Here is a 25,902-nt window from a genome sequence, read left to right as displayed (position 1 = left end):
AGAATGGCAGATGAAGATGATGGAATTTATGGAGCTAGCTGACCTCACTGGAAGAATCTGCGACCAGAAAGAAGAGGAACATCAAGAAGATTGGAAGAAATTTAAAGACTATCTGAATAAATATTCTAATATTAAAAATTAGAAGATACTTGAAAGTACTAATCAGGCCTAGGATTAAATTAGTATTTAATTAAATAAATGAGATTTAGAATATTAAGAAAAGTTAATAAATTAGACTATAATTAGAATATTGTTTTGGAATAATGATATTGGAAAACTGCTACATTTAGTTACAAGGAAAATTCAGATGGAAGGGACCAGAGGAAGTCAAGCAACATGTTTATGACGTTGGATGTTTAACTAAATAATCAATTTGTATTGTTTATGTGTTAGTTGTTATATTTTTTATTTGTTGTTATTTGCTGGACTTGTTTTATGTTGTTTTTCTTTTTTCTTTTTTATTCTCTGTTGTATTTGTTTTTACAATATGTGTTACATTTATAAGAAACTTAATAAACATTATTGCAAAAAAAAAAAGAATACAAGTAAAGTTCAAGACATTACAGTTTGCTAGCATGCAGCAATGTTTAAATGTCTTGAGTTCCAAATTGCATGTACCAGACCCTTTGCGCAGGCAGTTGTATGTGCATAGATTATTTAGCTATTGTGGTTGGGGTTTTTTTGCACTTATGCTCCACCTTCCTTCAAGAAACTGAAGGCAGCATATGTTGTGACAAAGATTACAGGATTCACGAACTACCACAGGTGGCTGGCTGTCAAGTGTGGCTGCTAGATAGTCACATGGAAGAAAAAGGGCTCACCACCTGCATCTCACCTGCCAGCCAAGGCTGCAGGAAGCATTCCAGCTCTGGCCCGTGTGTGGTCCTTTCAACTCTCAGTTAGGCTTCTTGGCTTCACGCGCACCTCACCCTGTAGGACCTTTCTGTTTGCTCCAGGCCAGTGTTGGAGCAACACTCTCTCCTTAACAGTGAACCTTGTGGCCCATCCTGTTTTTGCATCCAGCCTTGCAGTCCTGCTATCCACGATTCTGACCACTCGCTATCTCACCCATACACTTGCCAGTTTGGAACAGGAAACTTAGGAGATAATTGGGGCCCCATACAGGATTTTCCATTCTTTGTGACTGGATGCAGATCTTGCTGTCTGACCTCTTCTCTCTCTCGCTGTCTGGTGAGCCAGTCAGTACCAATTAGGTAATTGATCCATCATAATATGATTCAGCCTTATTGCCTGTAATTGATGCTTCCTGCAAGCATTTTTGAGCCAGGCCCCTAATGAAAGCAAATATAGGATCTTCCTGTTCTTAATATCAGAGTTCAAGCGAGAAATGTAGGAACCAATTAGATCATCCAAATGGACATTCATGGCTTGATATTTTAAATGTGCCTTTAAAAAAACCATATAAGTCTAGCATTAATATGAAGGGAGATAATCTGTCACTTACAACATAGCATATATACATCCTTTAGCTAGCAGCTGGGTCTCTACTAACACGGCCGACTGCTGCAACCTCCCTCCTCCCCTTGGTAATCTGTATAGCCGGTAGCCATAAGGGACAATTCTCTGAAACTCACTAGAGGGAAGTGAAAAGGGTTGGTGGCTATAATAGTCTGATAAATGTTCTGGAAAGCATGCTCATTCAGATGGAAGAACCAATCCTACCACTAAATGGTGCTGCAGTTTGGCTCCAGGCTGCTAGCATCTGCGTATTAGTGCTGTTCATTCATCCTGATGTTCTTCAAAAAGAGGTCTGGGCTAGAGCTCACTGGGGGTTTGATCTAATGCTTGCTAGCCCTTGTTGCTCACGGTTACATAGATTTTAGGTTCTTCTGTCTGAGGCTCAGACAACGATCGAGACAAATGTTGAGGGAGTTCCTTCTCCCCTTCAGCCTTACCCACCCACCTCCCAGTTCCTTCCTACTATTAAACACAATTGAATTCTTTTATACCATTAATTTCCCCCATAAAATGTTGTGGTGTTTCTTTATACAGATAAGGCCCCTCTAGGATTTTCCAGTCCCGGATTTAACTGTCAATTGTAAAACTCTGTCCTTTAGGAATACTTTAAGGGCATGAGAGTTTATGAGAAAGTTGTTGGAACACTGAAGATAATTATATGTTTTTCTACAACCTAAACCAACATTTCCATTTCTAAATCCTAGTCTGGAAACCACTAGCGTCCACTGTAAAGTAGTTATCTAGCCCTAAAACCTTGTGGCATTTCAACACTACTGTTGGTGGTGTTTTTATTTTTGGACCTCTTTTGTCCATGAAGGATGACTTCCTCTGGGCAATTACTTTGGTTTACCAGATTTTATGCCTTGACCTTCTGTAGACTGTCTTGCACAAAGAGCCTGATTCTAGGCTCTGGGACCCAATTCAAGCTTTGCATCTTGCTGGCAAAAGGCTTCTCACACACTATAATGGTAGCATATGCAATCAAGCTGAGTTGAAGGTGAGATTTGTATTTATATATAATGTACATTTATTTTTGTTGAGGTGTAAACTGCACAGAGACATCTGAAAACACAAATGCATGCTGCTCTAGCACAGGCCGTGCTCTACCATTGGGGAAAAGCTTTTTGGTGGTGTGCATGCCAGAGCGTGCAATGTATAAATCCTACCACAGCACCCTTTAAGCCTAACAGGGCTGCATCTCATGGTTAATACTATCCCTACCTGGAAGTAACTTCTCTTTTATTTTGAAAATATAGCCAACAATAAATAAGAAGACAGTACAGAATACAACAATCAGTGCAGGGTGTTGTTGCTTTTTGAGGTGGGAGGGAATGGGAGAAGGGTTGCTTTGGGAAATGCATTCCCGCAAGGCCTCCCTCCCTGAATGTGCACAGTTCACCCACCTTGATCTGCTCCTTTGTTTGCTTCTCCCTCTGGGCCCAGACTGCACTTGCTCCTAGCGGGAGAGGACACGACACGTGGAGCTCAGTGCCTCTCCTTGCTCATCTCACTGCTTGCTCTTTGAGAGAGGGCAAGGAAACAGGCGGCGACAGCAGGGCAAGAAGGCTGACGGGATTGGCAGTGGGCCCCTGCTGGGCAGCGAGCCTTGGCAAGTGCCCAACAATGCCGAACCCCTGACCCCAGCCACCATGATAATAATAGATCACAATGGCAGAAGCTGATCTGATGCAGCTTGTTCTGAATACTAAAATCCATGAGCTGACAATGCGAGGGGCTGTTTAGTCTGATATTAGTATTACCTTTCTGAAATAGGTTTGTTTCTTTTGTTATCCTGATTTCTAAATAGCTACCTCTGTTTAAGAAAGCGCTTCAGATAAGAACTTTCATATTATGCTGCCGTCAGCAATATTCGACTACCTACATACAAGTTTCCACAACTTCCTACTTGCAAAGCACTTCCATTTCACGACTGAGTAACATGCGAGAGGCAGTTTTTTGTACATCTCCTGCATAACTCCATTTTGATGTATCCTACATACTAACTCATTCATAGAACATGAAGGTAGAATTCAACGTAGCACTAGTGTGTGTGTGTGTGTGTGTGTGTGTGTGTGTGTGTGTGTACACAGAATAAAATCAACAGGACTCCTCCTCTCCTCCGCCTCATGTGCCCCCTCAACTTGTTATGGGTTCCATCTCCCTCCAGAGCATATTTAGGGAGTGGGTGGCTTGCAGCAAGAGAGAGGAGGGAGAAAGACAATTATGTGAGTGGACCTTGTTCCATGCACACAACTTGGTTGAATTCCGCACTAGGTCCTTCTGTAGCGGTTTAAAAACAAGATGGAGGTATCTGGCACTGGGCCGAAAAGCTCACACATGCACCCCTTAACAGAACTGTTTCTGTCATGTGGAAAGGTGGTTCTGTCACTTCCACAAGGGTAGAGATGAAAAGCCTTTTGAAGGCAGGGGTGGTGGTGTTTTTCTATATAATACTGGGTAGAAGAGGATTTTCTCATGTTTCTCCCTTCCTTTTAAACAAACAAGGTTATGCATAGGTCCTGTTCAGTAGCTCTGTACTAAACATGGCTAAGTCTGGATCCAGCTCTCTTTATAGATCTACCCCCTGAAACTACAAAGAAAATCTGTGTTTTATACCGCTTATGTTTAATTAATTCACATACCTTTGTAGGCCAGCATGTGTCTGGGTCTCTTTAATTCTTTATGTTTTGTCTCATCCCTTAGGTTTCGTCACAGCCCAAATTGCTTTTACTTGAGAGACTGGATCATCCACAGCTGGATCAGGCAATGCCTGAAGTTTGGGGCACAGGATAAAGCTTTGTACACTTTGCAAAATAAGGTGATGTTTTAACAATGCATTTTTTCAAATGTTGTTAAATGTGCATAGTTAGCTGCATCTGAAACCTTTCTGTGAACGTGTCTCCCATTCAGAAGACTGCATTCTTTGTTTACGATGAAAGTGTGGAATTTTAGATAAACTTCATGCAATCTCTGCTGTTTCCTTTCCTGCTGGAATCAGTCAGACCTGAAAATGTTCTTTATTGTCTGGATTGTGCCCACCGCTTATTTTAAAGTTCTGTGTTGAATGAATTATTTAATTTATTCGAAGTATGGTATTGTGGAACCTGTTGTGAGCCTTATAGGCAGCATCAGCAAGATGTTTTCTACCCGAAATGCTTTGAACAGGAGTGGGCAATAATTGCCTGTAGATAACCATCTTTGCATTCCCAGAGGCACATGATTCTTGCAGCATTTATTGTTTTGCTTTTTGGCTTTTCCTTTTAGCTTAAATTTTAAGTTGGCAGCAGATGATGTCTCCTGCTTTAGTGATGCAGAGACATTCTTATGTCTGCGCACAAAGGAATTAGGTCTTGCTCCTAAGAGGACCAAAAGGCTTGTGGGGAAAATTACGCAGGAACCATCCCCTTAAAATCTACTGCTTGGCAAGAAACACAGTGAAGTGACAGTCATCCCTGAACAATCTTTGCCTCTGGCATAGAATATAAAGGGCTCTTCCACACTGCACATCACTAAATGTTTCCCTGTGCAATCTTACTGCAAATTTTTAGCTATAGAGAACGTTGGAAGAATGCATGCATACAGGTGGCTGGTTGCATGAATGCACAAGTTTCTGACTGCTGTTTCTGTGAAGCGTTTTTAAAACCCTGCTCTTCAGCTTTAAAGGCTCCCAGAGCACCTTCCAGATCGATGAAAACCAAGACAAAGACTTCGTGGTGGTGAAGAAAAGCTGTAGCAGCAGTATCATTGCTGCATGTAGAGCTCTGTTTTCCTTCTTGTTGAAGGACTACCTTAAGAGTAGAGACATTGCTGTAAGTTGGCAAACGTAGCTTTACTAGGCCCCCCCCCCAAAGAACACAGCTCAGAACAATCCATGCTACCAGTTTTGAACATCTGAAGCCTATGAGAGCTCTGGTGGCCCAAGTGGATAGGCAGTAAGGGGTGAATGGCCAGCTATATGCAGTTGCAGTTTTCTACTTGCCTGGTCAGAACTGGGCAGTGGTATGTTCCAAAGGACATCCTTCATCCTGCTCCCATTTCAAGCAGTGAAAGACAAGTAAAAGTGGGAGATTTACTGGTCCAGGCATCCCCTTGACCTTGCTGTACTGTGTTACACAGTTGTATCATAGTCCAAAATGAAATGAGATGAGATGCTAGAAGTATGACTGTTGTGCTTTCCACTTGTTTTTTGCAGGTTCAGTATGGAATTATCCCAGATTATTTTACCTTCAATATATTGTTGGATTCTTTTATAAAGGATGAGAATTATGAAGGTAAGTAAGCATATGTCAGCTGCTGGTCATCATGCTCTTCCCTGTTTCTTCATATTTATATATGGCCCCCTTTGGACCTCTTTCTGTTTATCTGATTTGCTGTGGTTTTAATGGGAGGAGCAAAAAAAAAGGTAAAGAACACTGAAATCTACCTTTTTACTGAGTCAGGACATTGATCCTTCCAGCTCAGTATTTTTGACATTAACCGGCACCAGCAGTTCAGAGTTTCCAGCATAATTCTTTTCTCAACCCCAGTGCCAATCATGAGCCAGAGATCTTTTGTATGCCTAATGCATCTTCTACAACTAAGCCTCTGTAGCCCTTCTGCAAGCGAGGAGGTAAAAATTGAGCAGGTCGGGGTGGGTGTGTTATTAATGTAATCAAATCACCCAGTGCAATTCAACGAGGGTTGACCGAGAGTTCCTTTGTATCAACATTATTTTCCAAAGTTTTTTAGTGGAAAGTGCCATCCTTTCCTTAAGCACTTCTAAAACCACTCAGGAAATAATTCCAAGAATTTTTGCATTGTTGAGATGCTGTGCCCTCCAGCAAACTTAGGGCTTGTTGTCAAGAGACCTTGCCTTAAGCTGATAGCCCCTGAATTCATTTTGGAGTTAGCTTTGTTGACACAGTCCATGAAGTATTCTTTGATTAAGGTGTTTGTGAGTTTAAAGTCATTATGTGTAAAGTACTATGGTCTTGCCTCCCACTTGCGTACCATGACTCTTATCCTCTCTCACTCCCATTTTAATTTTGAGGAAGGTCTCCTGGCACAGAGCGGAACAGTTGCATAGATAAGATACACCAGCTTTGTGACTGCTTCCAGATGTTTTCCTTATGTGCCTCCTGGTTCTGCAAAAGGCAAATGTGTACTTCTTCTGATGCTGCATTTTTTTGCACATCAAGATTCCGGTGTAAAAGAGGAAAGCACACTCATGTCTTTTGAAACTACTGTGGGAAGAAGAGTCTTGGCAAACCACTCCTTTGATTTTTAAATGTTTTGTTTATTGTTAGATGCGATGGCTGTGGTCACTGAGATAATGATACAGGAAAGTTTTGACAAAGTTTCTACACAACTTCTCTCACTCTACGTGATGTACAAGTATTTGACAACCAAATCACAACTTATGGTAAGCTGTGGCTCAGATGGGAAGATACATGAAGGGGTACGTGCTCCATTCATCTGACTAGCAGCTTCCATTGCAGAAGAGTCAACGTGGGCCAGCTTGTATCAGAGAATATATTTTGCATGGTGGTGAAAACCAAGCACCAAATGTGACAGCGAATGTAACAGCAATGTTTGCTATTTTCAGTGGGAGGAAGAGAGGAATCTCGGAGCGTCCCTCTTCTTGGCAGGCCTGAAGCAGACCAACACGGTGGGATTCAGTTCCCAGCTGTATGGCTTAGCACTTCTCGGTAAGTTATATAGTGTTTCATTACAAGCACTCTACCATGCTGCTTTACTGGTTGATTAGAAGTAGCTGGATTAGTGAGATTCTTCGATTTGAATTCTAATACAGTGGTACCTCAGGCTAAGAACTTAATTCGTTCTGGAGGTCCGTACTTAACCTGAAACTGTTCTTAACCTGAAGCACCACTTTAACTAATGGGGCCTGCCACTGCGCGATTTCTGTTCTCATCCTGAAGCAAAGTTCTTAACCCAAGGTACTATTTCTGGGTTAGCGGAGTCTGTAACCTGAAGCATATGTAACCTGAATCATATGTAACCCGAGGTACCACTGTCTAGCCTTTGACAGGTTGCAGAATTAGAACTAAATCAAGTTTTGTGTTTTGGCATGCAGTCCAAATAAATCATAGATGTGTGAGGTTCAAAAATCAACTGGATGTTGTTGCTGCTGCTTTAAATTCCTGCTGAATGCATGAAAATCCCAGTTGGTTGAATCATAGAATTGTAGAGTTGGAAGGGACCATGATGGAGACCGTCTAGTCCAACCCCCTGGAATGTGGGAATCTTCTGCCCAACGTGGTGCTTGAACTCACGACACTGAGATTAAGGGTCTTATGCTCTGCCAACTGAGCTTTGTATGTATGAACCCTGCTTCCTGCCAAGTTCTCTCTCTCTCTACTCCCACCCATTATCCCCAAGCTGGGGGGCGAGCGGGAATACCTACCTTGGAAAAAGAGTAAAGGGTTATAAGTGATGGATGGCTCACTTCGACACAGAACAGGGCCTAAAAGGCTACTGCAAGTGATGTTCAGGGTGTCATTTTCTACTGGGTATGCAGCTAGTAAGAACATAAGGAAAGACTAGTCCAGCATCTTGCCTCCCACAGTAGCCAAAAAGATGCCTATGGAAAGCCCACAAGCAGGACCTGAGCATCACTCCCCTTTTTGGTGCTCCCTATAAACTGATATTCATAGATACACTGATGCCTCTGATACCAAAGGTCGCTTATTTATTCCTCATGCTGAGCTCAGAGGTTGCTAAAAACAGTCATCATAAAAATGCACAGTTAAACATAACAGTAAAATAAAACATCGGATATAGTATTAACAGACAGTGATATAGCAGTGTAATTCTGATTTTGTCCAGAGGCCCGATGAAATAAATGTGTTTTAAGTTGTTACTTGAACAACAACAATTTATTATTTATACCCTACCCATCTGGCTGAGTTTCCCCAGCCGCCCTGGGCAGCTCCCAATCGAGTGTTAAAAACAGTACAGCATTAAATATTAAAAACTTCCCTGAACAGGGCTGCCTTCAGATGTCTTTTAAAAATAGGATAGCTGCTTATTTCCTTGACATCTGATGGGAGGGCATTCCACAGGGCGGGCGCCACTACTGAGAAGGCCCTGCCATGTGTAGTAGCCCCATAGACCATGTCCGTTGAGGGAACCATGAGCAAGGCCACCTGGTATGGAGTGTGGGTGGGTGGATGTTTGTGTAATTATTCTTTAAGTCATGGGTAGTCAAACTAAGGCCCGGAGGCCAGATCCGGCCCAATCATCTTCTAAATCCGGCCCGTGGACAGTCCAGGAATCAGTGTGTTTTTACATGAGTAGAATGTGTCCTTTTATTTAAAATGCATCTCTGGGTTATTTGTGGGGCATAGGAATTTGTTCATTATTTTTTTTCAAAATATAGTCCAGCCCCCTCACAAGGTCTGAGGGACAGTGAACCGGCACCCTGCTGAAAAAATTGGCTGACCCCTGCAAAGTTTAAGTACTTCAGTCCTTAACTAGGACTAGTTGGGTTGTCTGTTTTTGTTTCTGTTATGTACTTTTTGTTTTTTATACAGTGGTACCTCGGGTTAAGTACTTAATTCGTTCTAGAGGTCTGTTCTTAACCTGAAACTGTTCTTAACCTGAAGCACCGCTTTAGCTAATGGGGCCTCCCGCTGCTTCCACGCCGTGCCGCCAGAGCACAATTTCTGTTCTCATCCTGAAGCAAAGTTCTTAACCCGAGGTACTATTTCTGGGTTAGCGGAGTCTGTAACCTGAAGCGTATGTAACCTGAAGCGTATGTAACCTGAAGTACCACTGTATTGTGATTTTATGCTGTGAACTGCCCTGAGATCTACGGGTGTAGGACGATATACAACGCCAATAAAAAATAGTAGTCCTTGATAGCTGTATCCTCTCTTAATTTGTCTAATCCCCTTTTAAAGACCTCCAAGTTTGTGGCCATTGCTACATATTGTGACTCCCAGTTGTGCTGTGAAGAAGTCCTTTCTTTTGCAGTTTTCAAACTACAAGCACCATGAGATCCCTGGCAGTAGATGAAGCTCTAGGCATCATTTGCATCTAAGATGAGTCCTTGTGAGGTTTCTTCTGTATCAGACTAAGACTCTTTCTTCCTCAAGAAGGGTGGGAGAGCAGAGCACCAGCAGAGGTTTGGTGTGGCGTTTATTTTGAGTTGGGCCAAGCTTGAAGGAGGCAGGACCCAGCTCAGAATGGGACCAGATTTTTCAGGTTGTGGTGCATTTTGAATTCACACCTTTAAAAACTTTTTCTATCCCTAAAATAAAGAATGCTTTCCCAAAGTTTCCTAATCACCAGAATACCAATGGCAGATATAAGAAGCTATATATATTGTCCTGGAAGGGAAGGGAAGGGTGTCAACTCAAGAGCAACTCTTCATCCTGTCTCTCCACATGATTCCATAAACCCACTGAGATTCCACACCTTTTTTGGGGGGGGTTTAATTCTGAGGCTACAGTGTCTGAAGTCCCCTGTTTCAACACCCTTCTTACGTTGTATTATGATTTTATTTCATACAAGGTTAAAAGTCCATGAAAGTTTTGCTCTTCTCCATTCCTAGCTGTTAATGGCATGTTTACCCTTAGGTGCAGTACAGTTTTAGTAAAAAAAAAAAAAAGTTGGATAGTTGCTCTCTCTCTAAGTTTCACAGCTTGTTAACAATGATAATAATGCCCGTGGCAGGTCAGGAGGAGGGCACTCATTCTGATTTTACCTGACTTTAAGACAAAACTGCATCTGCAGTAGGAACCAAGATGAAAACTGCTGCAAATTGGCAGAACTGTTTGTTTGCTTTTCGCTTGAGCTATTGACACATAAATGCATTCCTCCCCTCTTTGGTTGCTGCAGATGTATGTATGTATGTATGTATTATGTATGTATGTATATTTAAATATAGCCCAAATAATATGGCAAGGCGTTGCACTTAGCAAATCATTTTACTGTTGTGTGCTAGTGACCCCGCTGACATTGAGATTCAGAAGATCAAAAGCTATTTTCTGCTATGTCACATATTCTGCAGTCTTGCCAGCTCTAATGGACTAGACCTCTGCAAAGAGTGAAAGATGTCTGTGGGCATAGACTGGCCTGGAGCACCTTAGCAGTTTATATTTAGCCATCGCCCAATGAGCTTTTGTTTGCGCACACGTTCCCGTGCTTCTCTGTGGCTTCCCTGTTTGGGGAAGAGAGATGAAGGTGTGTCACAGTGGTTTTCATTGTTAGATGTACCTTTGTGATTAACGTAGACAGTTAAAGGTGATAGAATCTCCAGTAAGAGAATCAAGGCCACATCTGAAATGTTTAACATCAATTATTGGGTTTCACCAGAAAGGCAACAGCAAGGGGTGGATCCTGCTAATAAATAATATTAGGTTAGCCATTGCTCAGGTTTTAATCCATGTGTAGTTTAGGATTACTTGAAGTGTTACAATTTTCATACGCAGAAAAGGTCTTTCAATATAGTAAAACAGATACTGTATTTTCCCCTCTATAACACGCAGATTTTTACTCCTAAAAAGTAAGGGGAAATGTCTATGCGTGTTATTGAGCAAATGTGTGGTCCCTGGAGCCGACTGGCCCGAGTGCATTACACATTTTCTTCGAGGGTTGTCTTTGTTGCGGTCAGCAGAAGCCAGGGAAGTGCTTGCTAGGAGGTTTGGCCACTCTGATCGCTAGAGAGAGAGAGAGAGAGAGAGAGAGAGAGAGAAACGTGGTTACAAAGCATGCATCCACATGGATCCTCAGGTCTTTGCATTGGGTCACCCCAAATTCACCATCAGATCACATAGCATGTCCATGGCTACAGCCTGCACCAAAAAAATCACGCACCCACTGTTGCCTGGGGCTGCAATGGTGCAAAAACGTGGTTACAAAGCAGAGATCCACATGGATTCTCAGGATTTTTGCATTGGGCTACCCCAAACTCACCGTCAAATCACATGTCTGTGGCCACAGCATGAAGCACAAAAATCATACATCCACTGTTTCATCCAGAATTTTTTTTTCTTGTTTTCCTCTAAAAACTATGTGCGTGTTATGGTCAGGTGCGTGTTATCGAGCGAAAAATACAATATTTGCCTGAAGACATCTGTGTAACTTCCTGCGCTTGGGAAAACAGTAATATGTGTTGCGGCTCTTGGTGCTATGAGTATACAATAATCAAGGAAACCAAATATTGTCTCTAGGTAATAAAGGACGCTAATATGTCATGTGCAAGTTAACACTACCCTCCAACTCCCCTCACCATACAACTAGTGTGAATATTTTGAACATTGTTTGGCTCTTTCCAAGTTCAGGAAACTTACAGATATGATCAAGCAGAGAAGGAGACTAAGGATTCCCACTCCTCTAGCTGAAGCCTCCATGTGAGGTAGTTCTTGAGGTCTACCTGACCCTCAGGAGGGGGTTTTGTTGTGTGTTTGGGGGGGATAATGTGGCAAGAAAGAGACAGGAAGACCCCATTGTTGCTTTTTTGACTGACTTCTACTCATTTTCCAGGTACAAACAATGACTATGTGAGGCCAAACTGAGGTGGGAATGAAAGCAGAGGTTTAACTCTTTCCTCCCACACCATTGTCCTGACAAAACTCTTCCCTTGGTGCTGTGTTAATAGCAAACAAGTGGAGATTTTCATCAGGACCCCAGCAGGGGAGAAAATAATTTAAGTTTTCTCTTCCAACATACTGTAGCCCCAGTGAAAACCAAGGCGCTCTGGATGTGCTGTCCAAGTAAAGACACTGACGTGATTCACAGTGATGTGTTTAGCATCTCGTCTACTTTGAGTACGGGAAAGCTGCTTCCAATTTTAATGGTGCTTTCTACTTTAAATAATGCAGTAACACTCACAGTGTCTGTTTTAATAATAACAGGAAAAGTGGAGCTGCACAAGGGGCTACGAGCTGTGTACCACAAAATGCCGCTCATGTGGACCCCCGGGTACCTGAACAGAGCCTTGCAAGTGATGGAGAAAGTGATGTTGCTTCCTGATGATACAAAGCTCTGCAAGGAAGCTGTAAGTGGAGAACTGCTGTTTTACAAAGCAGGGCCTTGTGCATTTTTGAGAAGAGATCCTATGGGTTTTCAAAGGAGACCAGCAGCCTAGTGGCTACTGCTGTTTGCCCTGATGTTTTATGTTGCTCAAATTTCTGTTGAACTGATTGCATTCAGTGGCATTTTTCTTCACCTTGAGGAGGAACATCCTTTCCAAAAGACTAGAGGTGTACACTTAGAAAGGGCAACTTTTTGCTTTTCAGCTTCTTGCTTCTGCTTCTGACTTGGAGGGTGCCAAAGAGGCAAAGTGCCTGGCAGAGTTTTCCTTTTCACCCTCTGCTCCTCATGTAGTGGGGAGAATAAATGGCGTATTCTGGACTCAAGTCAAAAAACAGTATAGATTATTTATTTATACTTCTGCTAAGCAGTTTACAATTTTTTTTAAAAAAAAACTAAACATATAAACTCACCCATAAAACAATTCAGAACATTAAAATAAACAGCCATTGTTGAAATGTACAGTAAAACAACCCTGCTGAAAGAGTTAAAACAGCAAATAAAGCATGACGTTCAAATCAGGGCATCAGGGGAATGCTTGTCTAAACAGGTTTGTCTTTAGGAGCCCATGGAATGCCCATGCTGATGGGGCCTCTCATATTTCAGCAGGGAGAGTAAAGTTAATAGAGAAAGATTTCCCTTTCCAACTTCTCTAGAGTTGTATGAAATAATCATTTCTCCTGTTGGCATGCATGGGTGGGGAACCTCTCAGTCAGGGCCACGTTGCTTTTTGGGCATCCTGCGTGCCAGTGATGATCAAAGCCAGAGGCAAGAGTGAGCAGAGACAGGCATGCAACTCTTATCTTTGTGCAGTAGGAAACATGCCAGCCATGTACACACACAAACCCAGGCAAGCAAAAGGCATTGTCGCAGATCAAGGGCACATTCCAGCCAAGCGAAACCACTGGAGGGTGTGCAGAAGGGCTGGAGACGAGTATGGACATGGCATGGCCCAGGAGAGTCCTGGAGAACCACATTCACCGTACTCCTCACATGGCCTCATTGAGTGACCTTGGATGTGGCATTGACACCAAGGGAACAGGAGCTACTAGTGCCTTGCAAGCTTCCTGTTCTTCTACATTTCTGCCTTTTGCCCTGCCCCCCAGGTGGCTTCCATTGCAGAGTCAGCTCACCCCCATCCCACCCAGGCCTGCCTTTCTCTCCTGTCCATTATCAAAGAGAGGGAGCCGATAGATGAATCCACTGAAAATCAAATGAATACAATGAGCTCATGATGCATTTCAGCAAAACAGGAATTGAGATGCCAGCTGGCTTTACAATAGTCTCTTCCAATATACATGTAATAATTGTGGAATATCAGTAAGAGCCTATGTGACCTGTCCAGAGCCAATCATAAAATCAATTGTAATTTCAGAAAGGCTGGGCTTAATCATATAGCTTCTCTCACTAACTTTGGCCACCGTGCAGGCACTTCAAAAGAAAAACAAGACTCGCCTTTAATTTCCCAGGGTTTCATTTCATAGCAATGGTAAAATAATTCACTGCTGAAGCTATCAAATTATGTTTTTTGTTTGTGCCTTTATGGTTTTCAAGTTTATGCATTCCTTCTCAGAGACCCTGAGCAATTTTTCTGCAGTAGGACCTGGAGAAAAAAATGTGCAGCCTTAATAGGACAGGAAAGTCTTGAATTTGAAAAAACAGCAAATTAGAGTATTGTCTGCTTGGCCTTCTGTTTATGACCCTCTAGCACTGTTGCTCTTGTGTGATCAAATTTGATCCATAAAGGTTAGAAATACCCCTCCTTGTTTAAACTAATAGGTGGTATTCTCAGGAATTTTAACAAGAATCCAGGAGCTGCATAAAAAGGCCCACAGGAGCAGTATATTGACCATCCCTGTAATTTCGGCAACAGTGATGCCCTTCAGTTTTTCTAAGCAGCACTTATTATCTTTTTCTCATTTCTGTTGCAAAGATTGATGTCCTGGCAGCCACTTTGCAGCCTGTCCCTGTGACAGAAGTTTCCCCGGAGGACACCAAGGACTCAGAAGAAACACCGAAGGAAGCGCAATCGGAAGAAGCAGAGGTGTCACGACTGCCTGAGTACTTGAACCGATTTGGGGTATGCAGCGTCTCAGCTTCCCCTCTTCCCAGCTGGTTTTAATTAGCATTATTGTCTGTAGCAAAAAGGAAAAGAGTACACCTTATTCTGTGATACCAAGGCTCCATTGGTGTCCCACCAGGAATGCTATTGGGGCTTTTGGATGCTGACATTGAATTCATAGAATTATAGAACTGTCAAGTTGGAAGGGACCACCAGGGCCATCTAGTCCACCCCCTGCCATGCAGGAATCTTTCGCCCAACGTGGGGCTCGAACCCACGACCCAGAAATTAAGAGTCTCATGTTCTACCAACTGAGCTATCTTCTTACTACTTCAAACTGGAAATTGCCTTTCTAAAACGTGTTCTTTGTCTGCTGCCTGGCTGCAAGGATGTTATGTTTGCATTTCATACATCAGACTTGGTAAGCCAAACTCCTGCTAACTAAAATGGAGTGTCACTCCTGATGAGTTGCTTGGTCTTGCACTATCTCTGGCATCTATGGGCACAGCTTAGATGCATTCCCCTCTTTGGGTCAATGCAGGTTTAATAGGTCTTTCCCCCTTACGCAGCCTGCTAATGACTGTAAGAAAGTGGTTGCAATTTTGGTCCTGTGTTTAGTTCTAAGAAGGTCCACTAAACAAGTAAATGAGATGGTTTGCCTGGGGTTTTTGTTTTGTTTTGAGGCCCAGCCTTTTCCTGCATTCCCTTTCCCTCATTGTGGTTTTTGCATGATTTATCGCCCTGTCACTGGGGAAAGCACCCTTTTATAGAAATGGCACAGAGAGTATTCTACAGATTTATACCTACAGTGTTGTTCTAAGGATCTGTTCTTTGGTGAGATGTTTGTGTCTTGGCAGGTTTGCTGAATGAAATGTGCAGCTCAATCCGGCATATGTTTTCTCGAAAGTAAACCCCACAGATTTCCATAGGACTTGCCACATAGAGACTGAGCTAAGAATCAGGAAATTTCTCCCAGTTCAAATCTTGTCCCTGCCATGAACTCACTAGGGGAAATTTGTTTTCTCTCGGTCTCAGTTCCATGCTCCCTCCTTCTGCAACCCTTACAGAGATGTTGTGAGGATTACAGATAGATATAGTAGTACTACAGACTATAGATTACAGCTATAGTGCATGTGAAGAGAGCTTGAAGACTGGAATGTATTATACAGATGTTAAGCCTTTTTATTGGGTGTGCATAGGAATGTAGGCTTTGTTTCTTTCTGAAATGAATCAGGGAGGGACGCTTGCAAGAAAGTTCTCTGATTACATCGTAGAGGAGGTAAAAAGAAAAGCCTTTTATTAGTGAGCCTGTAAGAGACCTGGTGGACTGGTTAGTGTAGGCCAACAGTAGATGATAAGCAAGCTTTCCCCCCAGGGATAAAACGTGAGAACAGGGATGGGGAGCCTGTGGTCCTCTTAGGTTTTGAGCTCTATTATATACATTACCCCTTGCCATTGGCCATGTTGGCTAGGACTGATGGGAGTTGGAGTCCCACAGCATCTGGAGGGGCCACATGTTTCCTGTCCCTGGATTAAAGCTATATAGTTAGCATCATATTTTGTGTCTTTTGAGTTCTGCACCGTTTTGCCCAAGTAATACTTTTTTCAGCTTGCAAATGCATTGCCAGCCTACAGAAATGTGATAGTCCACCCACCGCTATGCCTCTGTCACAAGACAAGCAAGCAGTAGGTTTGATAACATGCATGCTTGGAAGGAATTGTAGCTTCTAGTGACTCAGTACGCAGCTGATTTTTATGATCCACCTCTAATTATTCTATGAACAGCTTCTACCAGGCCGGAAATACTTGAAGCTGAAAGGTCAGGAGGAGGGTTTGCAGGATCATTCCATGCCCCTTCCCTGAAATTTCAGGGAACCTTTTGTTAAAGGTAAAAATAAGTTTCTGTTCCTCTTACTTGTCGAGATTAATGAAAAATGTGGAGGCCACATTCTTCCGAATGACACAGTAAGAAGCTGCCTTGCATTATTTCTATGCTAAGGAGTGCAAGGCATAAGGATAACTGTCAGGGTATAGACTAAACTTAATGTTTAATATTTATAAATTTAAAATGCATTTTGTTAACGCTTTATATAGTTACATAACTTTTTCATCTATTTTGCTACTGGTATTTGGGCTCGGGGTCTTCTGCACTGATCCGCTCTCCTCCAGACATGCCCCTCTAGGCCCCCTCATGGCAGAATGGTCTAGCTCTCTGTCTGGGAAGATTGCTCAAAGCCATGTCTCTCACACTCTGCCCACAAAGCCCAAGGAATAGCAACAGAAATAGCACAATTTAAAAAATGAGACGCAGATAGCAGTTGAGCAAGGTTTAATGGTATGTTTGTTCAGCAAGATGCCCAGCGTGATGGCTCAGTTCCTTTCCGAACAGGGTCACTTTTCTAAACAGGATATAATTTCCACTAAACTAAATACAGTTCTTCTTCTTCTAAATTTGCATTATATTATTTGTGCAAGGGTACAGTCCCCTGCTATTGGCCGCTGAGATGTGCAAATACTTTTATGTCAGGAGAGTGAAAGGCTCAAGAAGATTACTTACGGAGTGGGGGAGGACTAATGGAAATTACTTCGAAGAAAATAAATCTGGTGGTTGGTTTATGCAGCCTCAGCCCTGCAGCCAGAGACGAGCTGGAAGTGATCATCCCATGCTGGCCTCTCATCCTCAGATAGACCACTATGTTGTTTTTAAATTTTATTTTAAATAAAATTGTAGCTGCACTGGCCAATTCCATTGCAGTCCCCAACAGCTCCCCTTGCCATTTCAGTGAACCAGCACAGCCTCAGAAGCAGTCCACCTATTGGCTTGGAGTAAATTCCTGTCCTACCTATGGCAATATCCCATGCATTTTACGGCTTAGACTTATTGCCACATTCTTCCTACCTTATTTACCACTTCCTTCAAGGCAGATGGTACCTTCCCCTCCTCCAATGAAGCATTCTTCTTTGGCAATCGCTCGTAGCCAAGTAAGATTGTCTTCCATAAACACAGTTTTCACAGTGAGTCCATAAATGACTGTCCATAAGTGACACGTCCTTCCACAGTGGGGACACAGGTTTCCGGGCAGGAGTTGATCACAGTGAGGGTTTGCCAACTGTGCCTTCCTCTTAGCACATTTCTCCCTTTCATCCTGAGTTTGAGCGTCTTAATTGCCCCCTGAACCCACCCAGCCAATTCCCTTCAGCTAGTTCAAAAGAAACCTAGATGGACAGGGGTCAAGGGGGAACATCAGTGCTGTAGACACACCTCCATTGTACCATGGCATCCTGCTGCGTCTGGATCTTAGTGATTTTGTCCTTAAAGTTTCCTGGAAGTTTGCTATAGCAGATTGCTTAGAGTGTGGATAACAGAAGTACACAACAGCATTCCTGATGCTTCAGAACTGCATCTGCTTTCACTTTTCTAAGCGTTTTTAATCAAAAGTCCTAGAAACTTTGCTGTTTTGCTTTCTTTTTTAAAAAAATATCGAGTCATACAAAGCAAGGAAGAATGCAGCTAGATCAAGACACATCAAAGAAGCATTTTGGTTAAATGCGTTGCAGACTTTGTATGAGAAATCGGGTTGGCAAAAATGGAACTCCACAGTGCCATCTGGTGTCACAGTATTAGAATGCATAAACAACACAAATAAAGTCCCATGGCAGAGTTATACACAGGTGGCTTCCAGCCAGCCCACCTAAAACTTGTTTCAGTTGCCATTATGTATCATTTCTATAGAACCTGCCAGCATACGAACTGGATTTTCCATATTCCAGTGATACTGCTCTGAAACACTCCAATATGATGCAGTTCTCTTGTGAGTCTGGCCAACTCTCTGCATTTGTTTATCTTCGGGTTTTGCTCGACTGAATTCATACATACTCTGTTGCTTCAGCAAATAGTTTGCTGAAGGTCAATGGTCCAGAATATGACAAAATTGCTCTTTCCCTGTGGGAGCTGCCCGATGATGTTTCCTTGGGTGGGAGGCCCAAGCAGTGATTGCATAACAGACAGTTCTGCATTGCAGCGGCTACAAAGCTTTAGCTCTCTTCTGCGTCCAGGCCCCATGCTGGAGGGTGGTTGTGAGTAAACATGGAGATGGAAATTGCATGGCTTATGGAAATTATAGGCTACATGAACTAAGAATGGGGGGGAGTGGAGAAGCCCAGGAGGTCTTTGAAACAGCCTGTGTGGTAACTCTTGTTGACAGTAGGAATTGCAGTCTAGTGATACTCTCCTTAGTAGAACTGCCCTGTGGTTTGACAGGTTTTCCTCTTCTGTGTTGCACATGAATCTCACAAGTGTGGGATAGCAGGATAGGATTCAGTTAACTAGTCTCGTTAGCAGATGCCCACACAAGGACTTCTACTATTGTAATGGGGCTCCCCCCCATTTCCTGGCTCAGGAGGGGAAACCCCCAGGGAAACTCCCCAGGCCAGCATGCCACGTGTAGGAGAAGGGGGTTGTTTGATCTGCCAAGCTGAAAAGCACACACTAACAGAGGGATTGTCATAGCACTACCTTGAATTCCTTCCTCAGGCTAGAACTGGGGAGACCAGGTTCAAGTCTCTACTTTGCCATGTTGTTCACTGATTAACCTTTGCTCAGTCACTATCTCTCAGCCTAAAGAAGATAAAATGGAAATGGGGGAAGATTGAGCAATTTCCTACTGCTCTGGGTCTTCAGCTTCCATTGGCCCTTGCCATTTGGCTATGCTGACTCCCCCCAAAAAATTAGATTTTATTAAAGCTTGGGGGGAAATGATATACGAAAGTTAATATCAAAGGCTCAGTATCTTTTTAGAATACCAAAGATAAACTTATCTAAACAAAAACACAAGCCAAAAAAGGAAAGGAAAGAAGAAAAAGAGAGAAAGGGAAAAGAGGAAAGGGAGAAAAAAGGAGAATAATAATAATAAATAATAAATTTTATTTATATCCCGCCCTCCCCAGCCGAAGCCGGGCTCAGGGCGGCTAACAACAGTAAAACAGTACAAAAGTACAGCACAAACAACACTCTAAAATCATTTATTATAAAATTAATTCAAAGCAAACCACTGGCAACCATTGGGCTAGAGTTCTCTGAAGTCTCTCAGCCCCACTCACCTCACAGAGTGTTTGTTGTGGGGGAGAAAGGGAAAGGAGAATGTTAGCCGCTTTGAGACCCCTTAAAGGGAGTGAAAGGCGGGATATCAAATCCAAACTCCTCCTCCTCCTCCTCCTCTTCTTCTTCTTCTTCTTCTTCTGTGAGGATTGCCAAAGGAGGGGGTCAGGCTGTGCCCTGGCCAAAGGCCTGGTGGAACAGCTCTGTCTTGCAGGCCCTGTGGAAAGATGTCAAGTCCCGCAGGGCCCTGGTCTCTTGTGACAGAGCGTTCCACCAGATCGGAGCCACAGCCGAAAAAGCCCTGGCTCTAGTTGAGGCCAGCCTAACCTCTCTGTGGCCTGGGACCTTCAAGATGTTTTTATTTGAAGACCGTAAGTTTCTCTGTGGGACATACCAGGAGAGGCGGTCCCGTAGGTACGAGGGTCCTAGGCCGTATAGGGCTTTAAAGGTTAAAACCAGCACCTTAAACCTGATCCTGTACTCCACTGGGAGCCAGTGCAGCTGGTATAGCACCGGGTGAATGTGATCTCGCAGCGAGGACCCCGTAAGGAGTCTCGCTGCAGCATTCTGCACCTGCTGGAGTTTCTGGGTCAGTCTCAAGGGCAGCCCCACGTAGAGCGAGTTACAATAATCCAGTCTGGAGGTGACCGTCGCGTGGATCACAGTGGCTAGGTCAGGGCGAGAGAGGTAAGGAGCCAACTGCTTAGCTTGGCGGAGATGAAAAAATGCTGCCTTTGTTATAGCTGCAATCTGCGCCTCCATGGAAAGGGAGGTGTCAAAGATTACACCCAAACTCTTAACGGACGGTGCTGGCACTAATTGCGCCCCTGCAAGAGATGGGAGTTGCCCCCCCAATCCCATATCGTCCTGTCCCAGCCACAGGACCTCTGTCTTCGAAGGATTTAATTTCAACCGGCTCCCACGTAACCATCTAGCCACAGCTTCCAAACATCTGGTCAGTGTGTCTGGGGCCGAGTCAGGATGGCCATCCAATTCTTCATCTGCCAGATATATATATATATATACACACACACACACACAGAGAGAGAGAGAGAGAGAGAGAGAGATCCAAAACATTCACTCCGCAGTAACAGCCATGCTGGCATGAGTTGATGAGAGTTGTGAATTCAGCATCTGGAGAGCTACAGATTCTGCAGCCCTGATTGATTCCATCCTGAATTCCTTAATGGGATAACAAATAAATAAATGAGTCCTGCTCACTGTGCATCTTATTCCACCTCATTAATAGTCAGTCCTAGCTAACCTGTATCTCTCTAAATTATGGGTATCTTCTAGTTTTGGTACAAAGGCACATCCGAGGATAATATTATTACTGGTGAGTGACCAAGGATTTTTTGTTGTTTAAAGCGGGGCTGTTTAGAAGCTTCCGGCTGTCCTATTGCATCCTTCCTAGCTAGGGCTGCTCTCTTCCCATTCATTTTCCTGGAGGTTTCTCCATTAGGGCAATTAATTTGCCTTTTGTCTGGGGAACATCAAGCTGTCCAGTAAAACTTCCATAACCACAAATGGCCCCGCATCTCAAAGCACTTAAGTGAATTAATATTTTTTTACGATGCATCGGGGCGCGTCATGAGAAGCACTACACCACAGATAGAAGTGGAACTCTGCTGTGATATACTGCCCAGCTGCCTGGCCGAATCCTGCCTGCCTGCGATGGAGTACCCCCATATGCAGCCCACCCTGGTGCACCCACACAAGCAGAATCAGAGCAAAGTAAAGGGGCTGCATCCAGTGAGCGGAGCCTGAAATCGCATGAGCCATTAAAAAAGGGGCCATAGAGGAATGTATGCTGGGCAGTTGCACAGGGGCTCATGGGATCTATTTAGTATGCCATTAGGACAAGCCTATTTAAATGATTCCCATCTGTTGAGCGGAAGGTTAGCCAAAGCGACTCAGGGCGAGTCCTTGGATCAGCAATGAGGGTGGGGCGGGGGGGGGGAGCCATAGGATGTTTAGATTGCCGGCTGGCCATTCATCATTTGTTAGCATAACGAGTCTTTATTAATGATGTTTCTCAGTCATCATGCAAGTTCAGCTATCCCAGCACTTAGCAGAATTAAAGATTGATTCTTTTTTGTTTGTTTGTTTCTGCTTTGTTATTGCTAAATCATAAAAATCTAGTCTATAAATTATTTCTGCCCCTTGCTTGTTCTATCACCCCACCATTTTTTCTTCTCTTTTTCTTTTGGGGATGGAGGGAAGGAATGGAGAAGTGCTCCTTTACTGCGGCTGGCATGTTTTTCCAGGACAAAACGCAAGTCAGCTGCAGGGTGCCGACTTGTAGAATTTCACATTCCAGTTCCGGGGAAAGAGGAGGGGGGAAAAGATTACTCAGGCCGGGCAAGTGGATTGTTGATGTATTGCGACTGGTTGATTAGCGGTTTTCTTTCTTTCTTCTTTCTTCTTTCTTTTCCTTTCTTTTCTTCCCCCCTCACCCCTGCTATGACAGGAGCTGAATTCTAAGCTGCAGTCGCTTGGCAAGGTGGAATCTGCAAGCTTGTTGACACTGACCACCCAGCTTGTGGAGGAAAAGCAGCCAGCATTTGAAGTGGAAGACATTGCAAAACACAAGGAGAAGCTGAAGGAGTGGGAGCAGGAGCGGACGCTGCTGACTGAAAGGGAGAGGGAGTTGAGGGAAAAGGCCAGGCAGGAGCTGGAAGCCCGGAATGCAGCAAAAGCATCTCTTTAATGCAGAAGATTGGCTTAGCGACTCGGTTGTGATGCGGCCTTGACTGTATGCAGATGAAACCTTTCCAGATCCATCTTGCAGCAAAAGTGCTTCTTCCCCACCCCCTTAAAAACCACTGTAATTATAATTGTTTCTCTGAAGGCCTCAGTTTTACCTGTTATGTCTGCCTGTCGTCTAATAAAGTGATTCATTTCTAAAACAGGCTGGGTGAGACAGTACATTCCAAACGCTCTGGCCACAGTCAGTATCTGCTGTTTAAAAAAGGATACCAACAGGAGTTCAAAATGTTGTCTGCTTGCTTTGTTCAAGGGATCACAAGCAATCACTAGGTGAGTTAAGATCTGGAGTCTTCTTCTTTGGAGGCAGCACACTTAAAACTGCCTTGTATCAGGTCAGACCATCTCAGACAAATTTCAGCACCCCAGGGTTTCAGGCAAGGGTCTTTCTAGCCCTGCTATTAGGCACCCTGGGCATTGGAAGCCATCACCATATGTTGAGCTGCTCTCTTCTCCATGCCCTGTCAATACAGCAGCAGGAGGCTAGATCAGCTGGTGAAGGACCATAGGTACTTCCCTGTCCAGAGGGCATTCCACAAGATGGGGGCTGTATATCTATAACTACCTATAACTTGGAATGTGCACCAGGGCTTCACCTGTAGAAAGTTCATTCAGGAGGAGCCATTGCCCCAGGGTTATTAAGATGCAGGCCTTTTAGGAGCCTTTTTGGTGGTGACTCCACATGTATGTAATCTCTCTCCAGTCTTTTAGATGCCAGGTGAAAACCCACCATTTTTCGTTGGGTTTTTAGAAGCTTTTCACAGGCATTTATAGCACCACTACTTGAGAGTTACTATTGGGGCTAAATGTACCTATAATCCCAGTGAGCAAGATGGATTGATACTCTTTGACAGCTCTACGGCTTGGACAAACAAAAATGTCCAGATTATGTGCATACAGAGTGAATGTTCTTGCAGTTCGTTTTCTATCTTTTCTGTTGGCTGTTTGCTCCTTGCTGTGGCTGTGCATTCCAACCCACATAGCAGTCTATGTGCACGACTGTAAACGTGGTAATTAGGCCTGTCACGATACATCATGCCCTATTCTCAGTGCACAAGATCAGCTTCATTGCCCCCATGGTTCCTGTGTGTTAATGGACCTTTGTGGGAAGGAGCTACTCTGGAGTGGCAAACCTGTAAGATAAACCTGAACTTTTGGGACTCTGTAACCTTTATACTTATTTTGCAGGCTGCATCATATTAATAACTACTATTAAAGATAGCAGTTTGGGGGTGAAGCCTGTCTGCTAAAGCTTCGACTCTTCTTCATATCTTTAGTCTTGCAGTAATTGTAGTGTTCCACCTCCTATAGAAGAATATATTTAGCCTGCTTGGGTGTTTGCTTGTTCAGAAAACTTCACAGCCAAATAAGCTGATTGTCTCTCTCCCAAACCTTCCATAACCCCCCCCCCCGGTCATTTGAGACTCCCTTGAAACCCTTTCCTTTCTACTCACATACTTACCATATATTTCCTGCCTGGGTCAACCATTAAGCCATGCTTACTACAGAGTGAGTCTTCCACCATTTTGGCCCTGGGACACTGAAAGCTCCTTGGTGTGGAGAGAGAAATCATCTAGCTGCATGGATGGTTCTCATTTGGGAGATACTTGCTGAGTGAGGACATCTGATCTGTACGTATGGTGTTTCCTGCAGCTGCCTCCAGTTGTTCCAGATCCCTTGAGGATAACCATTGTACAGTGGTACCTCGGGTTACATATGCTTCAGGTTACATACGCTTCAGGTTACAGACTCCGCTAACCCAGAAATAGTACCTCGGGTTAAGAACTTTGCTTCAGGATCAGAACAGAAATCATGCTCCGGCGGTGCAGTGGCAGCAGGAGGCCCCATTAGCTAAAGTGGTGCTTCAGGTTAAGAACAGTTTAAGGTTAAGAACAGACCTCTGGAACGAATTAAGTACTTAACCCGAGGTACCACTGTATAGTCCACACTGACATGCAATATTCACAGTATGGCCTCGGTCCAGTGTATCTGAAGGAGCGTCTCCCCCCCCCCCTCCCCGCAAATCGTTCTACCCGGACACTGAGGTCCAGCGCCGAGGGCCTTCTGGCGGTTCCCTCAGTGTGAGGAGCCAAGTTACAGGGAACCAGGCAGAGGGCCTTCTCGGTAGTGGCGCCCTCCCTGTGGAACATCCTCCCACCAGATGTCAAAGAGAACAACAACTACTAGACTTTTAGAAGACATCTGAAGGCAGCCCTGTTTAGGGAAGCTTTTAATGTTTGATCCATTACTGTATTTTAATATTGTGTTGGAAGCTGCCCAGAGTGGCTGGGGAAACCCAACCAGATGGGCGGGGTATAAATAATAAATTATTATTACAACAAAGTTTCTGGGGGAAATCGAACCTGCAATTTTTCAACAAAATGTACACATTTTTTGCATCCATCTGTCTCGGGAGGAGTGCACCTTTGGGGGTAAAGTCAAACTGTTGGACGGTTGCAGTGCCTGCTGTGGCTGTAGAGTCTGATATGAGAGAGACATGTATTGTTGCAGCTGGGGCAGATGAAGGTGTCTGGTGGTGCTGCTGCTGCAGATGCACCACAATGTTTCTTCTTTCTGTGCTCCTTTCAGCGGTCATTCCTCCTCTGGTCACTGATCTGGATACACAACCTGTCTGTCTCTAGGCACTGCAATCATCTAATGTACGCATAAGGATGATGTAATCCACAAGCAGAGAACTCGGGCTATACAATGGAGTTTGCTGCTTTGCATTCGTCTACTTTTCACTGGGTGAGAGAACTTGTGGATGCTACTCATTTGCCTGGCAGATTAATCCTACCCTTTTGAGATGCAAATGTTACTCCTAAAAGGAAGATTCTAAGCCAGCCCTTATGGGGTCTGTTGTGTAGGTGCTATTACAGGAATTAACAGCCATGCCTTCTTGTTTACATAATGATGTGTTTATTATTCTGTGCTCCAGCATTTCCAAAGATGTCTGGGGAATTTCTGCCTGTGGTTACAGGTTGCACAGAGACTAGGTGCCACAAAGCTCCAGATTCTCTGCTTCCTCTAGCAGCTTCATACCCTCCACAGGGAGAGCCCTGAACGGCCTCTTTCAGATAACATAAGCACCATGATCCTCAGAAACTTCTCTCACAGCAGTAACAAGTTTAGCATGGCTCTCAATACTGTTAATGTGAGACTTTAGAGAGCAGCGCATTTGCACATTAGCGTTGTGTTAATGGACAGTGAAGGCTGTAGGAGAAAGCTGGCCCTGTTTTGCCCAGCAAAGCTCTCGGCCAATTCAGAAATTACTGGATTCTGTGTATTTATTCCACATGTTTAAATGGGTACCTACACACCAATAAATTAATAATGTAGGATCAGAGATAGTGGCCTGTTCCTTTAACCAAAGCTTGATTTTTTTTTTTTCAGGACTCCATAAGGAAAGCATTACATAGCAGAGAGATAAACTTCCCCACTTCCAGCTCTCTGCAGATCA

General features: G+C 43.7%; 1 protein-coding gene across 1 annotated transcript in view; it reads left to right on the top strand.

The window, feature by feature from the left end:
- Window positions 1–22,585, top strand: part of MRPS27 (mitochondrial ribosomal protein S27) — a 53,371-nt gene extending 30,786 nt beyond the window's left edge. Inside the window, exons 5-11 of the mRNA XM_081881240.1 lie at window positions 4,183–4,297; window positions 5,672–5,750; window positions 6,765–6,880; window positions 7,064–7,166; window positions 12,339–12,481; window positions 14,450–14,596; window positions 22,147–22,585. Of these exons, the coding sequence (XP_081737366.1) occupies window positions 4,183–4,297; window positions 5,672–5,750; window positions 6,765–6,880; window positions 7,064–7,166; window positions 12,339–12,481; window positions 14,450–14,596; window positions 22,147–22,386 (943 nt within the window). The 3' untranslated portion in view covers window positions 22,387–22,585. The remainder of the gene's footprint in view (window positions 1–4,182; window positions 4,298–5,671; window positions 5,751–6,764; window positions 6,881–7,063; window positions 7,167–12,338; window positions 12,482–14,449; window positions 14,597–22,146) is intronic.
- The last annotated feature ends 3,317 nt before the right edge of the window (window positions 22,586–25,902 follow it).

Source organism: Podarcis erhardii (genome assembly GCF_964252035.2).
Source record: "Podarcis erhardii genome assembly, chromosome: 11".
In the NCBI taxonomy this organism is placed as follows: Eukaryota; Metazoa; Chordata; class Lepidosauria; order Squamata; family Lacertidae; genus Podarcis; species Podarcis erhardii.
The sequence above is the reverse complement of the archived record's forward strand: the minus strand, read 5'-3'. Positions and strand labels throughout refer to the sequence as shown.